Below are 12,141 nucleotides of genomic sequence, written 5' to 3' on the forward strand. Positions count from 1 at the left end.
ATACCTATAGCCTTCATATACTAACGATACAATGAAAAACTATTATACAACGTTACGAATTGTGAACAATCATGATCTATGCATATGCATTTTTCAAATATCTAAAACGACTAAAAAACAAGTAAGGAAGGGCTAAGTTCGGGTGTAACCGAACATTTTATACTCTCGCAATTTATTTATTTAACTTTATTTATATTATATTCCCACATATTCGTCATATATATTGTATAAAGTCCATTGAAAGTTGGAAACCATAATATTATTTTAAAAGCACCGAGGTCCTCGTGTTCGATGTATGGGACCTTAAAAACCTATGGTCCGATTTCGCCGATTTTTCGTTAGTGAGTTAACCCACTTTTAGCAATTTTCAACCTAATCTTTGTATGGGAGGTGGGCGTGGTTATTATCCGATTTCTTTAATTTTTGGACTGTATTAAGAAGTAGCTAAAAAAACGACTGCAGAAAGTTTGGTTTATATAGCTCTATTGGTTTCCGAGATATGTACAAAAAACCTATTTAGGGGCGGGGCCATGCCCACCTCCCCAAAAAAATTACATACAAATATGCCCCTTCATAGTGCGATCCTTCATACCAAATTTTATTTCCATAGCTTTATGGCTTAGTTATGACACTTTACCCTGATCACTTTGGTATATATAACCCTATATCAAACTCGTTTAGTTTTGGGTGTTACAAACAAATGTTATGTGAACAAAACTATAATACTCTCTAGCAACTTTGTTGCGAGAGTATAAAAATTATTATATACTCGTATACTATGTATATAAATAGATTTTACACAAGATTTACAATGTAAGTATAATAAGTTTTGTAAACATTTCTAATTTATAGTCAAGTTGTCGTTTTCACGGACAGACAGGCGAACAGATAGACATCCGGAATTCTGATCGCTTTCATATATGTAACATTATATTTACTCATTTGGTTTTAGATGCTACAAACAAATGGGAATACAGCTATTATACTCTGTGCAACATGTTGCTAGGGTATAAAATAATATTTTTATTAACACTTACCTTTGTATAAACACCAGCACTGCTTAATTCATTTTCAATCACCATAACGATTATACCGAACATGCCCATTACCAATGCATAATCACTAATGCGTTTCCTTTTCTCAAATAGAGCTTTTCTTTTACCAAGTCTATATCCAACATTAGGTTTGTGCTTTGCTGAAATCGTTGACGGCTTTCTGGATGTATTACCGCCAGTAAGCGCTCGTTCCTCCATATACCTTGAGTAATAAAATTTAACTGTTATTTAATATTACAGAAGAAGTATATATGTACATATATTAATAATAGCTATTTAGCTGGCGCGCAAGCATTGTTTTGCCATATACATAATTTATAGAAATATTTTAGTATGAAATATTTAAAAAATATAACAAACACTAAAGCGTGTGGGGATATCATTATATTTAAAAGAAAAATGAAGCATTGTAGACAATTGAAGTATATCATAATTAAGTTAATAAATTACTATTTATTAAAGTGACAAATTTCTTGATATACATATCTATAATAATCTATAAATCGAAAATCTTATTTACATTTCTACTACATACTAATTATGGCAATTACAAATTACACGAAGATTAATCGCTCAACGCCATGGAATGTACAAAATTTTTAGTCAGTTCGTCTTTAGCCAATACAAAAAAACTGTGTGGTTTTCCCACGCGAGAACACACTACATACATTGTTCATGGAAAAAGCATGGTGTTACCAAAACTAAGTCACAAACACACTTGCGACTTATTGATGGCCATTGCAAATGCCAATCTAATTGGAAAATGACGTCGTGGCAGCAATACATTTTCGACTCGAAACTTGTCATTCAAAATAGTTGCTTCTATAATGCTTTTCATTAATTTTTTAATGAGTAATCGAGTGTCATTACAAAGTAGTAAATTGACTAGTAAATTTACTATGACAATGCAATGATCCTTTATAGCAATTCATACATATATGACTATTGGGATGACAAAAACATTTTATGGACCGAATTTCGTTTACACAAAAACTGTATTTGAGCTGTGGCATCACTTGTGGAAAAATTGTCGAAATCGGAATATAACCTTTCAAGGCCCCGGATATCGAACATAAGGAACTAAGTGCCTAAGGGTAATTTTTTACTGAAAATATCGGTAAATCTCTCAGATATTTTAGTGTAATTCAAAGCGAATATTTTTCTTCCAATAGTGTGTCTCTGTATCGAAAATTATTAAAATCGGGTTATAACTTCCCCTAGCGCCCACATAGTGTGTTGTGTGTAATAAAATTGAATCCATAAATTTGCGAGAGTATAAAATGTCCGGTTACACCCGAACTTAGCCCTTCCTTACTTTTTTTATATTTAAATTATTATACTACAATTAAAATCAGGAACCAAATATCATTAAAATTTATTCTTGATATGACGCTCTCGTAAGGTCATTTATATTATTATAGATGTGCCCATTTTAGCAAAAAACTAGTATTTTTCCAGGACAATTATGAACCCACATAGAATATGCAACTAAAATTTGTGAACTATCGGTACAGCAATTCTAAATAGTTTCAAATTATACTTAATTTATCGATCTCTAACGTAATTATAAACGATTTGTCAAATATAAACGGTAAAATATTATAATCTTTTTATAGTAATAAGGATTTTGTCCAGAGTTCTGCATTTTAATTGAAAATATGCCAATCCTCAAGAAATCAAATGAATGGTTATGAAAAGTGTTGACAGGAATGAACGACTACGAAGAAATTATTGGACTTATTCCAAATAATATGTTTTAAAACTACATTTTATTTTGGAAACTTCAATTGAATGGGATTGGAATAATTATACAATTTAACTTCAAAACGATATTTTTTAAAACTAAAACCTGTCCTGTTTTGCCCAATTCAAGTTACGACTTGTCATTAGCAAAATATCATGGAAAGAGCAATATTAGTGACCCTGATCAGTAATTAAATTCCATTGGAGAAAGATATGCCCTATGTACCATAACATAGTTATATATCTGAAATTAGGATAGATATATGTATAAACAAGTAAGGAAGGGCTAAGTTTTATTTATTTATTTTATACTCTCGTAATTTATTTATTTAATTTTATTAATATAGCACACAATTTGACCCACATATTTGTCATATATATGGTATAAAGTCCATTGAAAGTTGGAAACCCTAATATTATATGGTAGAAGTTAGGTGAAGTTATGACCCGTATTTTAGACACGGAGACATATTATTAAATGAAAGATATTCCCTATGAATTTCTTCAAAATATCTGAGAGACTCACCTATATTTCCGGTAAAAAAATCTTTTTCGATATATGGTGCCTTGAAAATTTATGGTCCGATTTCGAAGATTTTTAGAAGGGCTATGCCACACTATAAATGTAGTATTTGTGCAAAGTTCTGTTCCGATATCTTCACTAGTATTGGAAGTAGGCGTGGTTGTGAACCGATTTGGACTATTTTCATAACATAAAATTGCGATGCAAGGGAAATATTATTTTGCATACCATTTTGAGTACACCTCTTCTGTACCTTCTTTATAATGAAATTTTAGGTTTCAGTTGGTTTTCCCTACTGAATTAAAGCATTTTTAGTAGTTTATAATCGTGGTTATAATCCTCCTATTTACTCCATTTTTGGACTATATAAGGAAATGCCTGAAAAAAACGACTCCTGATTTCGTTAATATAGCTTTAGTAGTTTACGAGATATGTACAAAAAACTTAGTAGGGGGCAGGACCACGCCCACTTTCCCAACATAATTACATCCAATTATACCCCTTCCTAGAACAATCGTTTGTACCAAATTTAACTTTCATAGCGTTTTTTATGGCTTAGTTATAGCTCTTTATGTGTTTTCGGTTATCGCCATTTTGTGGGCGTGGCAGTGGTCCGCTTCCGCCCATCTTCGAACTTAACCTTCTTATGGTGCCAAGGAACACGTGATCCAAGTTTCATTAAGATATCTGAATTTCCGGATTTGAACTTTACTCGTCACCCTGATCACTTTGGTATATATATCCTTATATCTAACTCGTTTAGTTTTAGGACTTACAAACAACCGTTATGTGGACAAAACTATAATACTCTCTAAGCAACTTTTGTTGCGCGAGTATAAAAATTGATCAGGATGACTTGTTGAATTCCGGATGTTTGTCCGTGCAAGCGATAACTTGATTCATATACATATGTACATATCTAGATGCAACTTGGTTTACATGTTTCCTGAAACTATAAAATGCTATAACAAAGCAATAAATAATGTTATGAAAGTAAATTTTTTTTTACATACAAGGGAGGGGCATATTTGGATGAAATATTTTTAGGCAAAATGGGAGTGGCCCCATCTATAAATACCTCTAAATATCCAAGTTTTTGCAGTCATTTCCTTTACTTTGTATACCTACCTCCTATATAATGATTATGTTGAAAACTTCTACTTTAATTCTGTAAGCAAAAACTGAAACCTTAAATTAAATACAGAAAACCTGCACTAATATTGGTAGAAACAATCTATGATGCGCGCGGGGCCGTCCACTTATGGGTCCATCACCATATCTCAGAAACCACCAATTTCAATAAAATTCAATTCATAACATTTTTTAGCATCCCAATCGGTTCATAACCATGCCTACATTCAAATGAGATGAGTTTCTTATAAAAGTGGGTCTCTGGTCGGTTTTTCCCTCATATGCCCGATATTGTATGTAAATGTATACAAATATTATAAAGAAATAAAATGTTTGTAATGAATAAACTCAAAAACTATTAAAACTTAACTAACGTAATCCAAGGTGTAAAAAAGTGCCCTAAAACGTCTTTCGTAGCATTAGCATAGAACAAAACTATGTCCTATCATATTAAATAAGATATCAAAATCTACAAAAAAAAAACGCGACAACATATGTCTAACTATTATAGTTATGTAAAAATAATGATTTTTTATTACAAAAATACATTTAAATACCACCGTTATAAAAGCTGCTTTATTTAACTTTGGTATTAATCCTTATCAAAATAAATTACTTCATATATAAGACTGATACCACGAGTTTAAAAATTTAAGTTATTTGAAGACTGTCGCGTGGTCGCCGCTCACGCCGATCAGTTAGATGGCATTATAACGGGGCAACTCGACAAGCAACAGTTTATAGCATATCAACTGTCAAATCAATTGCTATTGCAGTTGGGAAATTCTTTATAGGGGCATTTGATATCTTGATATTTCTGCTCATGTTCAAGCTCTTGAACCTTTTTAAAATTTGAAGAGCATGAAAAAAGTGTAGGATTATTGTTATTTATTCGAAGTACTGCATTTTTAATGCAGACATATTTTATCTTTTATGATTATTACAGAATACAGATTTCAATAATTTTTCCAGAATGTTCATTGATTTATTTGAGAGTACCTATTTCAATAAAAAATATCTATCATATGACAATAATTCTCAATAAAATATAACTATAAACATTCGTTCGGAATTTACACGAAAAGGACTTTCATTGGTTGTGTTCTAGGGCAATATTGTCACCCAGGAATGATAGTGTCAACAAAATAAACAATATAATAATTCAAAAAGTTAAGGAATTGAATGACAATTTAATTATGGCAACCATTATCACCGGCCCAGCAGCTGTTCAACTAGCTCATATACCGAGGATTCCGCTGATCTCAAGTGATCTGCCAAACCTATTTAAACGGCTTAAATTTCTGGTGACAAAAATTAAAATAACAAGTTAGGAAGGGTTAAGTTATATTTATTAATATAACAAATAATTTGACTCACATATTCGGAATATATGTATATAGTATAAAGTATACTTCACAGTTCGGGTATATGGGAAGAAGACGTGGTTGTGAACCGATTTGGACTATTTTCATAACATATCATTGGGCGGAACCACGCCCTTTTAAAATTTTGTAAACCATTTTGAGTACAGTTTTTCTGTACCATCTTTGTAATGAAATTTAAGGTTTCTGGTTGTTTTCATTGCTGAGTTAAAGCATTTTCAGTAGTTTTCAATATAACCTTTGTATGGGGGGTGGGTGTGGTTATAATCCGATTTTCTCCATTTTTGGACTGTATAAGGTAGTAGCTAAAAGAAACGACTCTAGAAAGTTTCCTTGATATAGCTTTAGTAGTTTACGAGATATGTACAAAAAAATTATTAGGGGGCGAGGCCACTCCTACTTCACCAAAAAAATTACATCCAAATATGCCCCTTCATACCAAATTATACTTTCATACCTTCATTTATGGCTTAGTTATATCTCTTTATATGTTTTCGGTTATTGCCAATTAATAATACAAAATGTTCGAATCCACCAGACTTAGCCATTCCTTATCTGTTTAATTTAATGCTTGCCAAATGGTTTTTCTTGCGAGAGTGTAACAAGTTCGGATACATTTTTTGTCGAACTGTGCGTAGGGATGCAAACGACGTATCGATGCTTTTGAAACATCGATGTTTTCGTTAAAAAGCATCGATGTTAGCCATCGATGTCTCGAAACTAAAAACATCGATGCATCGATGTCACTTTCAACGATGTTTTATGTCGATGTTTTATATAAAAATTTGACTTCACACTTTCACACTTTTTCGGGTATTAACTCGAAACCCTCTATTTGGATACGTTTTATTACATTGGAATTCGATTTTTGTAAAATACGGAGATTATGATTTATTTATACAATTTAATTCTGGCGTAGGCTACTGCGTTAGATCAGAGATTCAAATTACTGCATTTTAAAGATGCTATGGCTAAAAGAAATACTTTTTTTGTTTCATAAGAAATTCAAAGAATCGCGCCGATTTAACGGAATCTTCGAATGAGTGTGAAACAGAATACTCGTTTGATATTTGGAACCAGAATAAACATTTGGTCCACCAAAAGGTGAAATGTAAGCTGTAAAATGTATCTACAATTACAGTGACGGAAGGTTGAAGAGATAGTGTATCTCGACTGTTACCCCTACCAATCAGAAGCTAATAGAGTTTGGGTTGACATGAATACTGTGTTTCCGGAGTTGTATAAATATGCTGATTAATATTTACACATTGTGGCCACTTCAGTGCCGAGTAAAGGACTGTTTTCTAAACGCAGGCCACCTATCACCAAGGGCACCTATCACGCAGAAGTAAAATCGAAAAGAAATGACAGTGAAAAAACTTTTCATGTCGTTGTTTTGAAATTCTGGTATTTATCGAGAAAAAAACTTTAACAGACATATAATGCTAAGTGAAATAATATGTATCAACTTAAGACGTACTACATTTCATTTATTTATGCTTCTGCTTCTGTATCCCTTAGCTTTTCACACTAAATTTAAAATAAGTTAAAAAAGTTCAAAAATACATCGATGTTTCGATGTATCGATGTTTTAATGGCCGATGTTTTTGATTTCGATGGGTTTTGAAGAAACATCGATACATCGAGCCATCGATGTTTCATTTCACGATGTTTGCATCCCTAACTGTGCGTCAAAAAAGAATTTTAATTTGCTTATCAGCGAGTACAAGCATTTCTTGCAAACATGTGTAGAAACGAACAAACATGCCATCGTTTTTATTCTTACAAAAAAATTTATATGGATGTTCGTGCGAACACTGCCATCCACTGTCGAATTTGTTCACGCAAGACAGAAAATGTTCAGTTTTGTCAAACGAAACATCACACACACAATTTGAATACGACCTTGTACCATTCCTTAGCACCATGGGACGGTTGGTATTGAAAATGTGCGAAATCGGACCGCTACCATGCTCACAAAATCGGAAAAACCGAAAACATATAAAGTGCCATAACGAAGCCATTAATAAACCTATGAAAGTATAAGTATATAATAATATATTTAACACAATGGATCGCACTTTGGAAGGGGCATATTTGGATGTAATTTTTTTGGGAAAGTGGGGGTGGCTCCGCTCCCAAATAGGTAAAGCTATATAAATCGAACTTTCTGCAGTTGTTTCCCTTACGTACTCCATCATACACCATGAAACTAGTTGAAATCGTATAATAAACACGCCCACCTCCTATGCAAAGGTTATGTTGAAAATTACTACATGTGTCATTGTATGGTATACACAGTCTTTCGGTGTGTCGTTCTATCAGACAATGACCTGTTTGCACTCCTACTATATTTCTTATGTCATTATTTTTCAATTTCAATAGCCGGTACGTACGACCTTTATTCCAATCGGGCTACTTTTGCCTGCTAGTGTCCAGGTTACCTGGGATATCGCTTTGTCCAGGAACACATTGTAGGTTTATCATGTAGTCAGTTCCTTTAATAAGTCATGACATTCCTTTACTATCTTAGAGGATACCACAATCGAAGATATAAAGTTTTAAATCTCGTCGAAATTAAAAATTAACGATATTGATATTGATGTCAGAAAATTTAACTTTAAATACGAAAGAAACATATCTTCTTTCAAGATTGGCGTTTCAGCTGTTAATTTTCAATTGCTACTTGATGAATAATTTTGGCCACCTGGAGCTTTCGTGCGCGAATTCGAGCAAAAGCAACAAAAACAAACTGTAATTGCTCATATTCCAAAAAATGCCGCGGATTCAAAAAACTAATTATAAAAAATTCATTACAAATTCACTATCAAAATGTAAGGGGTTTAAATACAAAATTAAAAGAATTGTATTTGAACAGCACTAATTGTAATTTTAAAGTCATTGCTTTTACTGAAACTTGGCTTAAACCTCATATCTTTGATAACGAAATATTAAATAGTGAATTTCAAATCTTTAGATGCGATCGACTGAACAGAGTCGGGGGGGGGGTGTACTATTTGCTGTGCATTCTTCAATTCCATCTGAAGAAGTAGAAGTTCCTCATGCGGACTTTATTGAATTTAAGTGCATACGAATTTGTATTAATAAATGTTCTATTTATCTAACTTTATCTTATATTCCGCCTCAATCGGACTTATCTGTATATACGCAGCATGTTTCTTTAATAAATAATGTTTTTTCAATTGCTAAGAATACTGATTACATAATTGTTCTAGGCAATTTCAATTTACCGTGTGTATCTTGGAAATCTGTTGACGATTGCATTACCCCTTTTTGCACTCGTTTAAGCTTTAATGAGTTTTTGGAAGAAATGTCGGGGATGGGTCTTAACCAAATTAACTTAATTCCGAACAAGTTTGGTAAATTCTTAGATTTGGTCTATGTTGATAATACTTCAACAGTTTCTGTGGTCCGATCTGATCCTTTAGTTTTGCCAGAGGACTCTTATCACCCTGCCTTGGAAATTAATATCGAAATCATAGACGAATTACTTGTATGCAACAAACAGGACCTTTGTTCTCGGTTCAACTTTGCGAAAGCTAACTTCAAAAAGATTAATTGTGAACTTTCTAAATTGACTTGGCCTGATTATAGTGGTAATATTGAATTAAATGTATCACATTTTAATGAAACAATTTTTAATATTTTTGAAAGATTTGTTCCGAAATGTTTTATTATCAAAAGAAAAAGTTCAAATTTGTGGTATTCGAATGAGCTATGTAAATTAAAAAATAAAAAAGCTCGTGCTTTTAAACTTTATAAAAGAACTGGAGCTCTTGTTGACTATTTAAAATATTCTAAATTGCGTCGTCAGTTTGAAGAACTTAACAAAAAATGTTATAAAAACTACATAATCAAAGTAAAAAATAATATTATTCGTAATCCGAAATTGTTTTATGGTTTCGTTAACTCCAAACGCAGGATTTCAAATTTTCCGTCCGCGATGAAATATAAATCAACAATGTCATGTGACAATTATATTATTTCTAATATGTTTGCAGAATTCTTCAAATCCAATTATTGTTCAAACTACCCTATGAATGTGCCATATCATCAAGTGTTATGTCCGAGTACTGTAATTAATACACCAATTATTTCTGAAACAGATGTCTTAAATTATTTAGTTATGTTAAAAGATTCGTTTAAATATGGCCCTGATATGATTCCCTCAAGCTTTCTTAAAAATTGCGCAAAATATATCTATCTGCCCTTAACTAAGCTTTTTAACCTATCTCTTAAACAAGGTATTTTTCCGTCAATGTGGAAAAACTCTTTTATATTACCTTTGCATAAAAGTGGAGTTAGATCATCTGTTGAGAACTATAGGGGGATAGCTAAAATGTCAGCTATACCCAAACTTTTTGAAGCTATTGTCACTGACCAAATAACTTTCTTAATCTCTCCTTTAATTTCATTCTCTCAGCATGGATTTTGTAAAGGGAAATCTACAGTAACTAACTTGCTTGAATTTGTAAACCATGTGTCAATGGGTTTTAGGGATAATAAGAATACTGATGTTATATATACAGACTTTAGTAAAGCATTCGATAGAGTAAACCACTCAATTCTTTTGCAAAAACTGAATCTTCTTGGTTTTCAACCAAGACTTCTTGAATGGGTATCCTCATATCTTACTAACAGAAAACAACAAGTTTTATTTAATAATACATTATCCGATTCAATTAGTGTCACTTCAGGGGTTCCACAGGGTAGTCATCTCGGCCCGATTCTGTTCTTGTTGTTCATCAATGATATACCTTCAGTAATTAAGTTTTCAGAAATTTTATTATATGCGGATGATGTAAAACTTTTTAAATCATATACTTCTCATAATGAAAGGACTGAGTTGCAATCGGATTTAAATAATTTAGTTACTTGGTGTCACAAAAATGATATGCCACTGAATCTTAAAAAATGTAAAACGATGTGCTTTTCCCGTAGAACTGTTGATCTTTCCCCCTATGTAATAAATAACTTCAGTTTAGAGCAAGTTTTTAGCTTTGTTGATTTAGGAGTTAATATGGACCCTAAACTAAATTTTAATTCTCATGTAAATTCAATTGTCTTAAAAGCTAAAGGTGCTCTTAGCTTTGTTAAACGTTGGTCTAAAGAATTTAGTGATCCGTATATTACTAAAATTCTTTTTACAACATTGGTAAGGCCTATATTGGAGTATGGTTCTGTGGTATGGAATCCTAGCTATCAATCCCATTCTGATAAGCTTGAGTCCGTTCAAAAACAATTTTTACTTTTTGCTTTAGGCCACTTACATTGGGATTCAAGATTGAATCTTCCCCCGTATACTAGTCGTTTAAAACTTATAAATCTTCCCACACTCACTAGTCGCAGAGAAATGCTAGGTATAATTTTTCTAGTAAAACTTCTGAATGGTTTAGTTTGTAGTTCATTCCTTTTGTCTGATATTAAGTTTAATGTCCCATTGCGTTCATCCAGGCAGTTTAGACCATTATTTCTAAAATCTTCTAGAACAAATTTTGAGTTAAATGAACCATTCTGCCGAATATGTCATGATTTTAATTCGCATTCCAGCACATTTGATCCATCTGACTCAATATTTAGCATCAAAAAAACTATTTTGTCTTCTCTTAATAAATAATATTCAGAAATTTTTAACTTTTTGTTTTTATAAATTTTTAAATCTCAGCTGTTGAAATGTTTCTTTCTGTAGCTGAGCAGTTTGAGAACCGGACGCTTAAAAATCTCTTGCCTTTCTAGACTCGGCAAATTCCGCTCGTATGCGGACTGCGCCCCACGCGTCGGTTGGGCGGGAGGAGGGTAATCGTTTGGGTTAATAATAATAATAATAATATCCTTAGGGTCTTAATTGATTTCAAAGCCGCTTGGCTGTCTGTAAAAATATATACATACATATGTATGTATGTATGTTTCTCGTCGTAAGCACCCTCTTTATCATGGTGAGGATGCTTTCTTTTGTTGCAGTAATCTCTGCTTGAAAGACGCTGTCTACTAGTCGGAAGGCTATTCTGGTATCTATTTTTTCTGAAAAGAGACTCCCACTAGTTTATCTAATTTTGATCCGTCCGTATAGATAGTTATTTCTGTTATCTTGTCTATCTCGCATTTGTCCCACATCTCTCTAATGGGGATGGCAATATTGAGGGCTTTATTTAGATTTAGCTCTAATGGATTTCGGAAATCCATGGTATTGGGTAGAAACGGGAATTTGCTAAGGATATTAGAATGTCCCTGATTATAAGTTATTAGTAGGGAAAAGCAACAAAACGTATCAAATTTAGTGAAAACT

General features: G+C 32.5%; 1 protein-coding gene across 22 annotated transcripts in view; it reads right to left on the minus strand.

The window, feature by feature from the left end:
• Positions 1 to 12,141, minus strand: part of LOC105219110 (small conductance calcium-activated potassium channel protein) — a 174,897-nt gene that overhangs the window by 104,120 nt on the left and 58,636 nt on the right. For all 22 annotated transcript variants that reach the window (XR_008471331.1, XR_008471330.1, XM_054231449.1 and 19 more), the window contains one exon: positions 1,038 to 1,257. Coding sequence is in view for 20 of the 22 variants with exons in the window: in XM_054231449.1 (XP_054087424.1) it covers positions 1,038 to 1,257 (220 nt within the window). In the remaining 2 variants the exon portion in view is untranslated. The remainder of the gene's footprint in view (positions 1 to 1,037; positions 1,258 to 12,141) is intronic.

Source organism: Zeugodacus cucurbitae, chromosome 5 (genome assembly GCF_028554725.1).
Source record: "Zeugodacus cucurbitae isolate PBARC_wt_2022May chromosome 5, idZeuCucr1.2, whole genome shotgun sequence".
NCBI lineage: Eukaryota > Metazoa > Arthropoda > Insecta > Diptera > Tephritidae > Zeugodacus > Zeugodacus cucurbitae.